The 17128-nt window shown below is 34.1% G+C and overlaps 1 protein-coding gene across 1 annotated transcript in view; it reads right to left on the reverse strand.

Annotated features, from left to right (window-relative positions):
• Positions 1-7432: 7432 nt before the first annotated feature.
• The window catches only part of LOC115215920 (monocarboxylate transporter 4-like), a 27471-nt gene continuing 17775 nt past the window's right edge, over positions 7433-17128 (reverse strand). Inside the window, exons 4-7 of the mRNA XM_029785280.2 lie at positions 15838-16037; positions 12592-12805; positions 9743-10087; positions 7433-8014 (exon numbers count right to left, since the gene is read on the reverse strand). Of these exons, the coding sequence (XP_029641140.1) occupies positions 7827-8014; positions 9743-10087; positions 12592-12805; positions 15838-16037 (947 nt within the window). The 3' untranslated portion in view covers positions 7433-7826. The remainder of the gene's footprint in view (positions 8015-9742; positions 10088-12591; positions 12806-15837; positions 16038-17128) is intronic.

Genomic DNA, 17128 nt, shown 5'->3' on the forward strand with positions numbered 1-17128 from the left:
CTTAGCTTCCAAATCCTGTTTTCTGATAGGGTAAAAATGATCAAACTTTAAACTTCTGTAACATTTTTTTTTCTGGAAGAAATGAATCGCAAACTCGAATTCATCGTGGAAAAGTAAACTAAAAAACCGAATTTGAACAGATTTTGAAATTGTTTCAGTCATTTGACTGCAGCCATGCTGGAGCACTGCCTTAAAGGGTTTAAGTCGAAGAAATTGACCCCAGGACGTATTCTTTGTAAGCCTAGTACTTATTCTATCAGTCTCTTTAGCTGAAGTTATGCAGACGCAAACACACCCGCATTGGTTGTCATGCGATAGCAGGGAGGCAGACACACACACATAAATATATACATATATACTGGTGTCACACAACTGGCACATAAAAGCCCCTATTACACCCTCTGAGTGGTTGGCGTTAGGAAGGGCATCCAGCCATAGAGACCATGTCAAATCAAACTGGAGTTTGGTGTAGCACCTCAGCTTACCAGCCCTTGTGAAACTGTCCAACCCATGCCATCATCATCATCATCATTTAACGTCCGCTTTCCATGCTAGCATGGGTTGGATGATTTGACGGAGGTCTGGCAAACCAGACTCCAATCTGATCTGGCAGAGTTTCTACAGCTGGATGCCCTTCTTAATGCCAACCACTCCGAGAGTGAAGTAGGTGCTCTTACGTGCCACCAGCACGAGGGTCAATTTGGTGGTACTGGCGACGACCTTGCTCGAATGTTTTTTTCACGTGCCACCAGCACAAGTGCTAGTAAGGCAACGCAACAGAATTTAAATGATGATGATATGTATATATATATATATATATGACAGTCTTCTTTCAGTTTCCGACTACCAAATCCACTCACAAGGCTTTGGTTGACCAAAGACTATAGTAGAAGACATTTGCCCAATGTGCCATGTAGTGGGACTGAACCTGGAACCACATGGTTGGTATGCAAGCTTCTTACCACACAACCACACCTGCACCTATATGTTACTGAGCATTTCAAACCAGAATGCAAACATGAGATTTCCATTTTGTCATTTAAAAAATATATACCAAATTCACTAGACTATTATGTTCTAAGTTGGTAATGGTTTCCTTAAACTGGCATGAAGCTACAGCTTTGTTCTAGATGTAAAGAAACTCAACAATTGCCCTGGGCAGCACACACTCTAGCTATGTCAGTGCATACATCTGTGGAAAACTCAGTCATTCAGACTTTATAATTCAGTGAGTAGGAATTTCCATTCAACAAATAGCTGGAATGACTTTAAAGAGAGGTTGTTGTGTCAGGCCAGAACAATGTGAGAAGATACAAAGTAAACTACAAAAGGAAAAGAAAAAGTTGTAGTTTTACCTTGTTGTTCTATATTTTGAGGTGAAGACCCCTTCTTCAAGACATTTGAAAGAAGCAGTAGCTGGAATTGGTCGTTGTCACATGTTTGTGTATGGGGGAAGGCAGGGGAGGAAGGTGACATGTGCAGACTGGTGTTGCTATAGCAACAAGTCTCCTTCATGTAGTTCCTTCCTGTTGTTCATGGCTGGTCTTAATTCATTTATTTATTGTGGAATTTAATGGATATCCATTTACTTATTTATACTATCTGCTGTGGATATAGTGAAAAATGAATTTATGCTTTATATAGGCTGAACAACTGTTCCCAGCAGAAGTGTTCTGGCCTTAAAGATGAAACCCAGTCTTTATTAAGCAGTTGTTGCTTTTTTTTAACCCCAGGACAGTACTGAGTCAGGAGACCTATGGCCAAAGATGTTTCATGATCACATCTTACTATTTAACCCTTTAGTATTTAAACCAGCTGGATGCAGCCAAAATATTCTTGTTGTTTTATGTTCAAACTGGTCATATCCAACCTCTTACACCTACTTTGCAATGTCATTCTAAAAATAAACAATTACTTCTTCAAAATCTCAAAGCTATGAGATACTGCATGATTAATTCAAAACAATGTGAATAAAGAGACATTACATTTGACAGAGCAATCAGAATGTTAAAGTGTTAGGGTTTTATTCCAACATACTGTGTCTAAGACTACATTATCTTATGTATCTTCTCTTTTTTAAGATGGTAGGGTGATATTTTATGGAGATTTGGCTGCTGTGAAAGCACTACAGAGAGCTCCTTTTGTTGATTATTGACTTTTGAGAGAATGCATTAAAAGAATACAGATGAATAAGTTGAAAGAATGTCTGTGAAATATATTGGTAGATCAGTGTGGAGGCGCGTGGCTTAGTGGTTAGGGTGTTCAACTCATGATCGTAAGGTTGTGGTTTCGATTCCTGGACTGGGCGATACGTTGTGTTCTTGAGCAAAACACTTCATTTTCACGTTGCTCCAGTCCACTCAGCTGGCAAAAATGAGTAATCCTGCAACGAACCAGTGTCGCGTCCAGGTGGGGAATTTCTATGCCACTGAAACCAGGAAACTGGCCCTTATGCGCCTGGCATGGCTCAAGAAGGAAAATTTATTTTTATATTGGTAGATCAGTAGTCTGTAGCCTGTTGCAAGTACAGCATTGTATCAATAGTTAAAGACTTGTTGCAGTCTAAAGGTTGTTGGGCTGGTCTGTGGTGGTGACTTGACTAGTTGAGTTGATGAACGAAAATGTTTCTTGGGTTTCATGTAGAAGTAACGGAACACCATCCACAAGCATTTAACAGAAAATGTTATTATCGCACATTAAGACAAACTACATTGGCCTTTTACAGATAACAACAACTATAATTACAAATATGAAACTGTGGTGGTTTGCTTGTGAAGCTTGGCTACATTCCCAGGGATCTGGTTTCAAATCCCCACTATGGACTCTTTTAAATCACTCAGTCCATCTAGCTGTAAACACGATCCATAAGGTAAAAAAATTGGGATCTTTGTGGTTTTCATCACTGTTTATAATTTTGTTCCAATTGTTTTCAAATTTGGTATATAGATTAAGTTTTGTATACTAATTATGAAGATGAAATTCATTTTTCCTATAAATTCATAATTAAAAAGTTATTAACCTTTAAAATTTGCAAAATTTGGGTATTTTAGCCAATCAGAAGCGAGTATTTTACTCATCACTGTGACATAAAACTCTGTTTCCATTGTAACCAAAGATGCTGCACATGTGCACAAGGAGAAGGAGATACAAGAAAGATAATCTACTATAATATTCTTGTGTTTTTCTCCATCACAACATATGAATGAGAAAGTAAGGGGTGATGTCAAACTGGTAGTGGGAGCATTTCAACTCTGTGTGGGTATATGTGTATGTATGTAAAAGGGAGGTGTGTAAATGTTTGTGTGTGCATGTGTATTGCAAACTTTTGTTCTTTAATTTTTTAACTAATAAATGTCTGTTTTAAACAATGTTTTGACTGTTATTTCTAGCAACTCCTGTTGATTTGTTTGTTCGTAGCTTTTAGATATTTAATTTGCTCATGAATGTTTTAATGTTAACTTCGTGTATATTTTAATGTTTTGACTTATTTCTACCAATGTTTTGGCATACTGGTGCCCCTCTCCCTTCCTAATAATGGAAGAGGCAGTGAACGTGCTGTTTTTTGATTGGCTGAAAATTCTGAAAATTATCAAAATTTGAACACCTGTAACATTTTTGCAAAATTTTACTCAAATAAATGAATAACAAATTCAGATTCAGCATCAAAAACTACATCTATATGATACATTAAAATTTTTTTTAAAGATAACTGCAAATGGTGACAAAAGCTGCAAAGACCCAAATCTTGCAATGCTAGGCAACCACAGCCCTTTTTTCGACCACAGTTAAGCTTCAAAAGTTTGTAACAAAGATGGAGTAATGATAAAGACAGAAACCTGGTTGAGAGATTTTCCATTAAGGTGGTATTTATTTTCTTTATTTACAAGGAAGATATCATTACAACAAATGACCAAACTGTGGAGAGTTGGGATATTGTTTTCCTTCATGTGACTGTGGAAGCAGACAAAAAAAATTCAGAAGTTGATCAGCAGTCAAGTCAACAGGCCATCTCTTCAGCTAGGCCATTCATTCAGTTTTCTCTGTGTGTGCTCTCCCATTACTCTATATGACAGCTTTTAGATCTGTGGGCACTATGTCTTAGGTGTCTGAGATGTGGTGCTTTTGTAGCAAAAAATCAGCTCAGGGAGACAGCTCCAAAAGCTAGAATCTCTGCAGAAGGTCAGCTCTAGGTGGTGTCCCGATTGGTCAGAATTTCTTTATTCTAGCCAATTGTGACATTGGATGTAGTGACTAAATATTCCTGCAACAAGTTCAAAACCAAGATTGTTTGTTCATTTGTTTTTGTTGTGTTATATTTACTGTATTAAACCTTCAAAGGTCAGGGACAGAAGCTCTTTCCTTCAGTCCAAAATCAATAAAAACAAGAGTACTCAGAGAGCGCAAACCTCCGCCAAAGCAACACCAACATCCTCTCAATGACTAGGCATAGATGATTTTTAAAATAAGAATATTTGAAATAAATTTGACTGCTCTCACAAACGAAAATACTGAAAATGAACCCGACCTCTCTCAAAAATTAAGTAATAATTAAACGGAAAAAATAATCAAGAATCCTTATATATAATATAAAGGAGATAATCAGAGAAGGACTTCATGTAAAGTAAATATAAGAAATAAACCAGAATCCTTGTCCAGTACCAGATCAATCCCAAAATCTAATCAGTTTGTGCCAGTCATGAGGCCAAACTTCCCTGAAAGTTTCATCCAAATCCATCCAGCAGTTCTTGATATATCTTGTCCAGAGACAAACTAACAAATACAACTGAAAACAATAGCTCTGCCTTTGCTAAGGCGAAGGTAAAAAATAAAACAAAACGCATTTAACTAGTTTTGTTTTAACACTCGTGTATTCAGAAGCTAACAGCATAGGCTTATAAGCCACGGAGGATGGCCTCTAAGAGGTTACTCATTCTTCTAGAAAGAACGGCTATATCTCACTCAAATTACACCCTACCATTTTAAAAATAGAAGGATACAGTTAATAAAGTAGATAATATTAATTAATTATTTGAATATCTATCATTCATTACTTCATGCAAAAGATATACAGGATACAAAAACTGTTGTATCCATGGATATAGAACCAATGAGAAATATTAAATAGTAAATATACAAACAATATATATTGAGTCTCTTATTATGTTGTCTGTAAAAATCGAAAAATTAATAGCTTGTAGCATTTAGGCATAGAGTAGATTTGAACCTGAATCTGCCAATTTCCCTTAACGTTGCAACAGCATTTTTCTCACAGAAAAATAATAGTGACAGCAGTGAGATTGAACACATAGCTTTGCCAAACTAATTTATATCTTTTCCACTTGACACTTCTAACCTCTTGTATGTGGTGGAGAGCTGAATTGAGATAACAGATCTCCCTCCCACCAAGAATATCTATTGTTCTCTGCAATTTTTCTAGCTAGTTTTGTATAGTTATAAATACTCCATAAACCAAAATCAGTTAGTGAGAACTGGGTCTGGCTGACTGGCTGAACAAAACTCCGTCTCCAAACCAAAAGCCACAGAGGGACAATTATGGTAACTCACCAACGAAGCAGTTCTTTCACCCCACCACTCTCACTTTCACTAGTTCATTTTCTTTTCTCTACAACATCACTCTATCTATCTTTGTCCCTGCTGATAGAATGACAAGAACACAAACACAAACTATACAAGGAAAATTACTCGGGTTCAATGGTAGAACCCCTGATGTGTTTACAGATGTGGGTTCAAATCCTACAAGCAACCTTCAAATTTTCCTATTCAAAAGGTTTTTCAACCCATTATTTACATATTATTTATAGATTTATTTGCTTTGTGACTCACTATTCCTAAAACAGAAGGATTTGAAAGAGATTTCATTGCTATTTTTAGCAGGAGAAAGAACCAGATAATAAGCTCCTTGCTGCTTATTATTTGCAATTATTCTTTCACTCTGCTCTAACATATACATGATCAAAGGTATTTTAATGATCACCATTCCATTGTCTTCTTTTTATGTGCTTCTAAGCCTAAATTATCCAACATATCCTTTTTTTGTCTTTTAAACATATGACAGCATGATCAGAGAATTATTTGTTATTTCTAGCAAATAAAACAAATATTGGCAGATAGAGGTGAAAAATATATAAGAACACAAACAACAAGATGATTACATGTTACATTTTAATAAAATTTATTATTCATTAAGCATTAAAATAAGAAATAAAATATATAAAAATGGGTATTAAATTCAAACAGTTACTTGATATTGTTATTTATTAAGGGATCAAAATCAATTGGTGGCAGAGTAAGAAGAGCATCAGTTAAAATTATGCACTTATTTATTTATTTATGCCACTATATATATTGAGTTCATATTTCACTTGGATCATATCCAGACAACTATTGTACTTGATATTTAAGGGATCAAAAAAAACTATGAATGGTTGAATCAGTAGAGCATTATTTACATTATTTGCAATTGATGGATATTTGTCCTCATCTTGTTTGTTGTTAACACGTTTCGGCTGATATACCCTCCAGCCTTCATCAGGTGTCTTGGGCAAATTTTGAACCTGGGTTCTCATTCCTACGGTATTTTTCGATATTGTTGTTGTTATTATTGTTGTTGTTGTTCTTCTTCTTCTTATTATTATTATTCAGGTATGCCATATACCCGTGGGCAATTATAGAGTGAATTTTAGGGCTTATAAATCTATAGATTTATAAGCCCTAAAATTCACTCCATAATTGCCCATGGGCATATGGCATTGTGGTTAAGAGTTCATGCTACTAACCCCAAGATTCCAGACAGTGACCTGAATTAGAATAATAATAATAATAATAATAATAATAATAATAACAATAACAACAACATCAAAAAATACCTTAGAAATGAGAACCTGGGTTCGAAATTTTCCCAAGACACCTAATAAAGGCTGGAGGGTATATCAGCTGAAAGATTAACAATAAACAAGATGAGGACAAATATCCGTCAATTGTAAATAATTTACATAATTCCTCATCTCTTAAATATAGAACTGTAGAATCAGTAGAGATCAAAAATTCTTGAAGTATTAATTTATGCCCCTTATACATTCTGAGCTTATATTCCACAGAGGTCAAATTTACCTTTCATTTTTTTTTTCTCCAAGGTCAATAAAATAAATATTGTTTTGTTAGAAATACAGCAAATTATTTATTTATTTATTAAGAGTTTAAAAAAAAAGAAAAGTGACTCTGTGTCAGAAATGGTAAAGCATTAAATTACATCCTTTAGAGTATAATTTTCCTTCTCCAACATTTTGAGTTCAAATCTCATTTATATAAACTTTGCCTTTTATCCCTAAGAAGTGGGATCAATGACATACATGCTAATTCAAATGGCCATAACCTTTTGCTTAAATTTGTTATCACTGCACTAAATAAAAAAAATATTCATTAAGAGGTTGTTTTTTTTGTTGTAAGTACAATACATTCATCTTGGCTCTCTGAAGCAATTTTTCTCTCAAAATGCATTTCAAGAAAACTGTTGTTCTGAGAAAAAAATTTTGGGGGTTGTTCACAATAAGGAATCTGTTAAACTTTTCTTTTATATATATATATATATCTAAAATTGATGTTCGCTATTTCAAAACAATGGTTTTTTTTTTGTTTTTATTTTTTTTTAATACATGAATAAACTTTTTCTCTAAAACAATATTTTGTTTAATATCTTATAAGGATGTAGAGGATTGTCCATAAAACAAATGTATGAGTTCTGAAATTTTCGGAAAATACTACAAAAAGATTCCACATCTGAAGATTGTGTTTGGCAAACCATTAATCTAAAGAATGTTATCATTGGTTTTTGATTCTTCATTGTCACTCACTGCATATGGTATTCGTCTATGAAGCAAATGCTTCTCTCCAGTGATTAGAATTGTCACGATGAGGATGCATGCAGAAACACACATGAACAGCCCAGCAACCATGTAAGATTTACTGTATGACTTGGTAAGATCAGCAATGAAACCTATTATGAATAAATTGACAAGTATTTGGATTATATTTAGCACAACATAAAACAAGAAAAAGTACAAGCTGATGATAGACCTCTATGTCTTGTGTGACATGAAATGTAGTTAGATGTGTCTTGAAAATCATAAAATGATATTTCAAAAATATGAATAAAATAAAGCTGAAATTCAAAATAGGAAGACTTAATAACTATGCTTCTTTTATTAAATAACTAGCATAAAAGCCACATGCAGTGCGAACTTTTAAACTAACTCCTGCTGAGGGCTAATTGGGCCTGCATCCAAAAACTAAAGAGAGTAATTATAATAAAGCATTTATTGGTATCCTACCAATATGATATAACTTTAAATTCAATTTAAATGTAAAACTTGTAAGCTCATAAATTTTTGGAGTTTTTTTAATGTTTGAATTTTCAACTGTTAGTATATAACAAATCCTCATCCAGACCTGATTCCAGTACTGAATTTAAAGAACCAAATGACAGGTAGATTTTCAAGCCCATGATCATCATGATTGCAAAAAGGTATAATATGTCTATATACAGCCAATGTAGACTAGGATACAGAGGCCCCAGATGGATGGACAGACAGAGGTAGGTCAAAAGAAACGAAGCTAGCATGATCTGCTGGATGTGTAATGTCAGTGTGCACACACGACAGTGTAAGTGCCCTGAGAGAAATGTTAGGCATAAGAAGCATTGGATATGGCATGCAAGAGAGATGTTTGCATTGGTATGGTCATGTACTGCAGATGGACGAGGAGAGTTGTGTGAAGAAGTGCCACTCCTAAACAATGGAAGGAATCCGGGTAGAGGGAGACCCAGGAAGACATGGGATGAGGTACTGAAGCATGACCTTCAAATGTTGGGCCTCACAGAGGCAATGACAAAAGACCGAGACCTCTGGAGGTATGCATGACTGAGAAGACCTGGCAAATAAAGTGAGTCCACAGCTATAACCTACACCAGTGTCGCATAACCAGCCCACTCAAAAGTACCTTGGATAGTAGGGCAACATGCCATGCTTAAGGAGACCTATTGAGTCAAGTACATCAACATCAACAGCAATATCAAAATCAAATCAAATGGAAATTGTAGTTGTGAACCCTGTGCCGGTAGCACGTAAAAAGCACTATCCGAACATGGCCAATGCCAGTGTCACTTTCACTGGCTTCTGTGCTGGCGGCATGTAAAAAGTACCATCCAATCGTGGTCAATGCCAGCTCCTCTGGCCCCTGTGCCGGTGGCATGTAAAAAGCACCCACTACACTTTTGGAGTGGTTGGCATTAAGAAGGGCATCCAGCTGTAGAAACACTGCCAGATCAGATTGAGGCTTGGCACAGCTTCCTGGCTTCCCAGACCCTGTCGAACCGTCCAATCCATGCCAGCATGGAAAACGGATGTTAAACAATGATGATGATGATTTTAAGAGAACACAGCTAGAGCTATTCAAACATGTAGTGTGTCCCTGGTAGTTAACTATCACAGAGGAGACAATCCTTTCTAGATTAAGTTAAGTTGAAGATTTGAAAGTTTGGAGTAGACATATATATATTTTTTGTTCCTACACATTATAAAGATCTTAAAGTATTTAGTCATTGATAGCCATGTTATTCATCCTTCTTGGGAATCATCGGAACAGCATAGCCACAAGCAATCAAATCAGCAATACTACAACAACAAAGATGAATAAATTAAGTAATTATTTTGTTTAGAAAACCTACCTGCTAATGGGCCACAGGCTAAATATCCCAAACCTGTTATTGTAGTATAGAATCCAAAACAAAATTGGTAATTCACTCTTCCAACCATTTCCAGTAGTGAAACAAGGGCTACTGTGGTAAAGCATCCCATAAAGAGACCGATAAAAGTTAGAAATGTAATAATGACATTATCATTATTTGCAAAAGCTAAAGCAATGATCAGTACTGAAGCAATTATGCATGAGATCAAATATGTAAACATGCCTGACAGTCGACAGGCGCTAGCTAATCCAGCAAGTAGACGTCCCACAGTTGTAGAAAAGCTGTACACAATCAGGAAAACAGTACTTCTATGCATGCCATAGCCTATATAAAAAAGAAGAAAAAAAAACAATTGAGAAAGCATTAGCAAGCTATATTATCAACAATAACCAAAAGTACAGAGAATCCAATAATAACCCATTGACTCATAGAATTTATGGAGTTATGGAATCTATGTCTTAATCCTGCTGGAAAAATATACATACATACTTACATACATACACACACACACACTCACACACACACACATATGGCGTTAGGAAGGGCATCCAGCTGTAGAAACACTGCCAGATCAGACTGGGCTTGGCGCAGCCTCCTGGCTTCCCAGACCCCAGTTGAACCGTCCGACCCATGCTAGCATGGAAAACGGACGTTAAACGATGATGATGATATATATATACACACTTATATATACATATATATATATATACACACATATATATATACATATATATGTATATACACATATATATGTATATGCAATTATATATATATGTATACACATATGTATATATATATATATACATATACACATATATACATATGTATATATACACACATATAAATACATATATATATATACATATATATAAATATATATATATATACATATATATAAATATATATATATATGTATGTATATATATATATATATTATATATATATATATATATATATATAATATATATATATATATATATATATATATATATTATATATATATATATATATATATATATATATATGTAAATATATATGTGTATGTGTGTATACTGGCATGATAAGTGTTCTTGTTGATCTGATCAACAGAACAACCTAAAATTCTGCTGAAATCAACTTTATCTTTCATCCTTTCATGGTCAATGTAATCAACAAGTCTCTTCACCTCAAAATTTCAGGCTTTATACCAATAGTAGAAAGAATTATTATTTGTTGTTTTTTATTCTTTTTTGTTTTCTCCTCCACAGTATATTTCAGATTTATTCTTCTCCCACCATTTATCAAATATATCTTTGAATAAGTTGGGTGTCATTAATGTAATAATGTCACCAGATAACCAGTTCAAGCAATTATGCACGTAGTTTAAGGCTTGCTGAGTTTGTTTATGTTTTCTTAAAATATTCATGAGAATAGCTTCTCATTAATGCATGAACATGACACTATGTTTCATCAATTGATATAATGCTAGTCCACACAAACCAATGAGGAATCTTCTATATGGTCATGTGACTTTCCAGAAACAGCAACCAAGTTTCCCTCAAATTACTCCCTACCATCTTAGAAAAGAAGAATGTATTGAAATCTTTGGAACTGGGTGCATCATGTCTTTTAAAAATATGAGACAGCTACAGCTGTAATATTTTCAATCATTGGTTTGCTCAATTGAGAAATAAAATATAATGGTTGAGAGCCAAGGAATGAAAGATACCTAACTGCTTGCTAAATTCTTTGTGGAACAAAGTGCTAAACAGCAATAACAACACAAATCCACAGTTCATAGGTGTTAACCATTTCATTACTATATTTACTTTGAGATGCTCTGTGTTTCTTTCAATTATTTTAAATATAACAAAGAATTTAGTAAAATAACTTAGTTATCATTAAGCTAGTGTTAGGAACATAAATTGTGACTAAGGTTTGATGGAAGATTTTAATTCAAAACTTATGAAAACAAGTACTATAGAGCTAGAACCAGTGTCAGCTAGGTTGGTAATGAACAGGCTAATATGATTGATTCAATAAGTGTGTTGAAATCGAGGAAATGTTAGAGTACCAGACAAAAATATCTTGAAGTATCTAATTTGTATTTTTATATTCAGAATTCAAATCTCTCAGATTGTATCAAGTTTATATCAGAAGTTCAATGTTGCATTGTAGTAAACATAAGCATTGAATACAGAGGATGCACCAAGTCTCTAAAGAAATGAAGTAAGCATGCTCTAGTGGATGTGTTGTGTTAAAGTGCATGAACTGTAGAGCACAAATATGCTGAAAGAAAAACTGGATATGAGAAGAATCAGTTGACGAAGTGTGCAGAGACATGTAGTGCATGAAGAAGTGCTAAGCTATCAAAGCAGAAGGATCCTCCAGAAGAGAGGGACATACGAAGGGGTGCTGAAAGCTGATCTCAAGTGGTTGAACTTCAGAAAGTAGATGACAAAGGACTGCAGCAAATTGTGAGACACTCTGCAGAAGACCCAAGGAAAAGCAGACATAAAAAAATTATGTGACACTGATGATGATAATGATGATAATCATCAGCATCAGTGACAACATCATCATCATCATTAGTAGTGAAATCATTGTTGTCAGTTGTAGCAGCAATTTCTTTTTCTTCATCTTTGCAGGTTCTCAATATTTTGTACTATGATGTCTTTGAAGATAAAGTTTTGAATAAATCAAACAAAAACATGTATAACAGATTTGTATTTGATTAATCCATAATACTTGAATACAATATAAAAGCTCTGTAATTTATAAAACATTGTATTGATTTTTCTTTACTTAAATATTTCAAAAATTTAACAATAGAATGAATAATTTCAGACCTTTTTCAATTCCAAAATCAACCACCATCATGGAAAATATTGGATTTGCAGTTGCTGCCAAAAATGTTGAAAGGTAAAATGATGGCAGCACTTTATACTTGGATAGTTCCTTAAGCTTTTCTTTAAAATTTACTTCCTTTTCTGTTTTTGGACTTCGATTCTCTGTTGTTTTTTTAACAGGTTGTTGTTCGAATTGAAATGACATGACACATGCCTGTTTAAATAAATTAATATATTACAATAAATGCATGTGAACTATAAAAAAAATGTATCTTTATACCCAATGTTTTTATTTCCTATGATATGAAACAAGTTGAAAAGTTCAAGTATGTCAGGGCTGTAATCAGGAGCAATATGAAGCAGAAGGTTGAATTGGATACTAGAATTGCAGGTAAAAGGGTAAAGATCCTCTTCGGTCATGTATGACCAGTGGATTACAACTAAGAAGTCCCCGCCGAGGCACAAGTCCAGGCAAAGTTGTTTATGGAAGACCAGCAGTCATCCATGCATACCAGCCTCCCCTCTCCATGCCACCAATGTTATCCAAGGGAAAGGGAAAGGCTGATACAGCTGAGTGAACCGGGGCAATGTGAAAATAAAGTATACTTCTCAAGAACACAATACACAGCCCAGTCTGGGAATTAAACTCATAATCTCATGACTGTGAGTTCGATGCTCTAACCACTGAGCCATGCACCATGCTAGAATTGCAAGTGCTGTTACAGTAACACACCAGCACCAGTATTCAATCCTCAGAAAAGGATTTGGTAGTAAAGAAAGTTAAATTTGGTATCTTTAATTCAGTTTCTTTGCTTATCTTCACCTATGGTCATGAATGTTGGGTAATGGCTGAAGGAGTATGATCACAAATACAAGCAGTCAAAATGGGGTTCCTTCAAAGGGTCTCTAGAGGAGCATGACTTGAAACGGTGCATAGTTCAGAGAATAGGGAGTCTTTCTAGGCCTAGCTGCTACTTCCCCGCATTGAGGGGTCACGTGATTAGAATTTTGCAGAAAAGAATTGCAAGACAGATTCTTCCAGCCAAACCAACTGGCAAGAATCCTAGGGGTAGACAAAGAATGAGTTAGTTGGATAATATCCATAGTTTCAGTCGGTCATGCTTGAGAATCCAGCCAGAAAGTCCAATAGCTTTTGCTTCTTATTGAACATTGTGGAGAAGGTGCCTGAAGACTGTATCTCCACAATCCTCCCAGAAATAGTGGGCACAGAAAATGGATGGATAATAATTTTATTTCCATCCTTGTCACATCCTATGTTATAGTACTCTAATTGAGAATTACGGAGTCGGGTGCAGCCATCTGGTTCACCAGTCCTCAGTCAAATCGTCCAACCCATGCTAGCATGGAAAGCGGTCATTAAATGATGATGATGATGTAGAATACTCAATCACTTACATGCTAATTCAATCAGAAGGTAACTCAGTTGATCAAGCAACTGAATATTCATCATCAAAAATCAGCAGAGATCAACTGATTCATGTATAATAGTTATAACTCTGAATTGCCTATTACAAGTTAACAAAACATAAAAATAATAAAGATTCAAAATATAATTTTATGTAAATTTTTTAAATTTGTAAAGGCTGTCTGAATGAAAAAAGATAAACAAAAACTCAGAAAAAAATTAAATTGAAACAAAAATAAAGGTTAATTCCTTTAAACTTTGATTTGGTTTAATATTAAATCTTTAAAAAGAATTACTACAATGATAAATTTTATGTAATCTGACCATTCCTGGTAAATTATATATTTTCTTCTTTCTCTTAAGTTAAATAACATAAAATATTTTGAGCCAAAGAAGAAACTTTTATGCTTGATCTGCCAGATAAACTGTTAAATCTTTTTCAAATCACATCTCCAAAAAAAGAGGTCGCATCAACTAATTTAGCTGTAGATACTGCTGAAAAAATAGGATGGCCAACAGGAATATCCTTGATCTAGGTTAATTCAACCAGGGTTGAACAGTAATAACAACCATCAATATGTTAACATTAATACAGTAGTGGACGAGCAGAATTATTACAGCATCAGATAAAATGACTTACAGTCCCCCACCCCTGCTCTTTACATTCAAGGTTCAAACCCTGTTGTGGTTAATTTTGCTTTTTGTCCTTCTGAAGTTAATAAAATAAAGGGCGATGTTTCGGTTGTCGTAGCACACATTTCCGTCGATTTCCGTAAAAAACTTTTATTTTTTTACATATGGCTTTGTGGGAATATTTGAAGTAATGAGAGCGAAAGAGACTAAGAGAAAGCGATTGTATGAGGAGGGAAGTTCTTTTGAAGTTACCGTGCATGTGAAGCATTGATGTATATGTGTGTGTGTGTGTTTGATGGGGTGTGGGAGATAGACAGTATGTTGTGTAAGTGAAGTGCTTCTGTTAGTGTGTGCGAAGAGACAGAGTAATGTGTGAAAGAGAGAAATAACTGAAATTTTTTACTCGGTGTATGTGTATATGTATGTCTGCATGTATGTGTGTGTGTGTATGTATCTATGTATGTGTGTGTGTATGTATGTGTGTGTGTATGTATGTGTGTATGTATGTATGTATGTATGTATGTATGTATGGCCGATTCAGTGTTTACATTTTTTACGGAAATCGACGGAAACGTGTGCTACGACAAACGAAACTTCGCCAAATAAAGTTCCAGCAAAACACTGTTAATTGATGAAATTGTTTGTAACCAGCCTACTAAATTTCCAATCTTGTGCTTATTTTGGAACTTTACTATTGTTATTGTTGTGGTTATTATTATTAAGGTGGTGAACTGGCAGAATGGTTAGCATGCTGGACGAAATGCTTGGTGGCATTTTGCCCATTGCTAGATTCTGGGTTTAAATTCCACCGCGGTTGACTTTGGTTTTCCTCCTTTTGGGGTCGATAAATAAAGTATCAGTGAAATACTGGGGGTCAATGTAATCGACTAGTCCTCTCCTCCAAAATTTCAGGCCTTGTGCCTTTAGTGGAAAGGATTATTATTATTATTATTATTATTATTATTATTATTATTATTATTATTATTATTATTGTTATTACTATTATTATTACTATTATTATTATTATTATTATTATTGAGTGAGAGAGCAGGGCATCCCATCAAAGTGATACTGGGTAAAATATATGAAGCTCAATATGATGGTTTATAACATTTAATCTGAAGGATAATATTTTATGTAAAAATTGATTAAATTAAAAAAACAAAACAAACTCATAAATAAATTACTTGCAAAATTATGCCAGCCATTAGTAGAAAATTACCATTCCAACCATAAATATCAATTATATTGATTTGATAGAGGGGTAGCAATGTTGATCCAATAGCCAAACCTGCTGATACTGCAGCGATTGCATAATTCTGACCAGAGTCAAAATACATAGCTATAGCAGAGTATGAAACTACATTCAAAATACATAGACCAAACCCTGTAATAAACATAAAAATAAATTTTAAAAAAGATAGTATAACAAAAGGCACAATATGATAATATAGGAACGTCCTTTTAAAAAAATATTTTCATATTTAACTCATTACCATTTAAACAAGCAATATATTTTACCTTTTTATATGTTCAAATCAGCCACCTCTAGCTTTCAACTCTTACAATCACATCATCAAAATCTTGAAGCTACTAGATACTACATGATAAACTCAGAGCAATGTGAATAAATATGCATTACATTTGACAGAGTAATCTGAATGCAAAAAGGTTAATTTGATTTGCTTTTGAATAAAACTTTAATTTAGTGTAATTTCAAGATGCATTCAAAAGGTATGGTTCTGATTACAAAATTAATTCAGCATCCCTGCAGAGGATATGGTCTTCTTTACAGAATAAGTATTGGATATATGGTTTTCACTGAAAATACATAATGCTGTATGTATGTAAAATAGGAACTGTTCTTAAAATAATATCAACCCTGGAATAGCGTAAATTAAAAACCTGGAAGAAATGTCTAAAATCAAATCAAATGGATGTTAAGAATACAATTCCAATCTAAAAAGAAACTCTCCACAGCTTAAAAGTTTTAATTTTGCTAGATAATGTGGGAAAGTAGAAAGAGAGAAAATATGTGATATTACATAAGTGAAGCAACCAAAATAGGCTCAAAATAACTTTTTATTTCTGAATGTCTTCAAAAGTACAGTAGTTGTCCTGTGAACATTGCTATATATTAATGCACTTACCTCCAACCTCATAATGATCTTGATTTATTTCTGCTTATGTAATCTTCCTCTCTCTGCTAAATACACCAGTTGATGGACTTCACAAAAAAACTTTCTTGAAATTACAGAGAGCCCTCAATTTTCCGGAACAAGAGAGAGATACTCCTAGTTACATTTTCAAAGTTCAATTCCTGCTTTATATTGCAAATGGATTCCTGAATCATATTTATTTATACCAGTCTTAATATTTTATTGAGATTTGTTTTCATTGCTTTTAAGATTGTGTTTTATATTTATATAAATGCATTTAATATTTTGTATTTATCTTTTATGGAGAAGAAATTTTACT

Source organism: Octopus sinensis, linkage group LG9 (assembly GCF_006345805.1).
Source record: "Octopus sinensis linkage group LG9, ASM634580v1, whole genome shotgun sequence".
Lineage (NCBI taxonomy): Eukaryota > Metazoa > Mollusca > Cephalopoda > Octopoda > Octopodidae > Octopus > Octopus sinensis.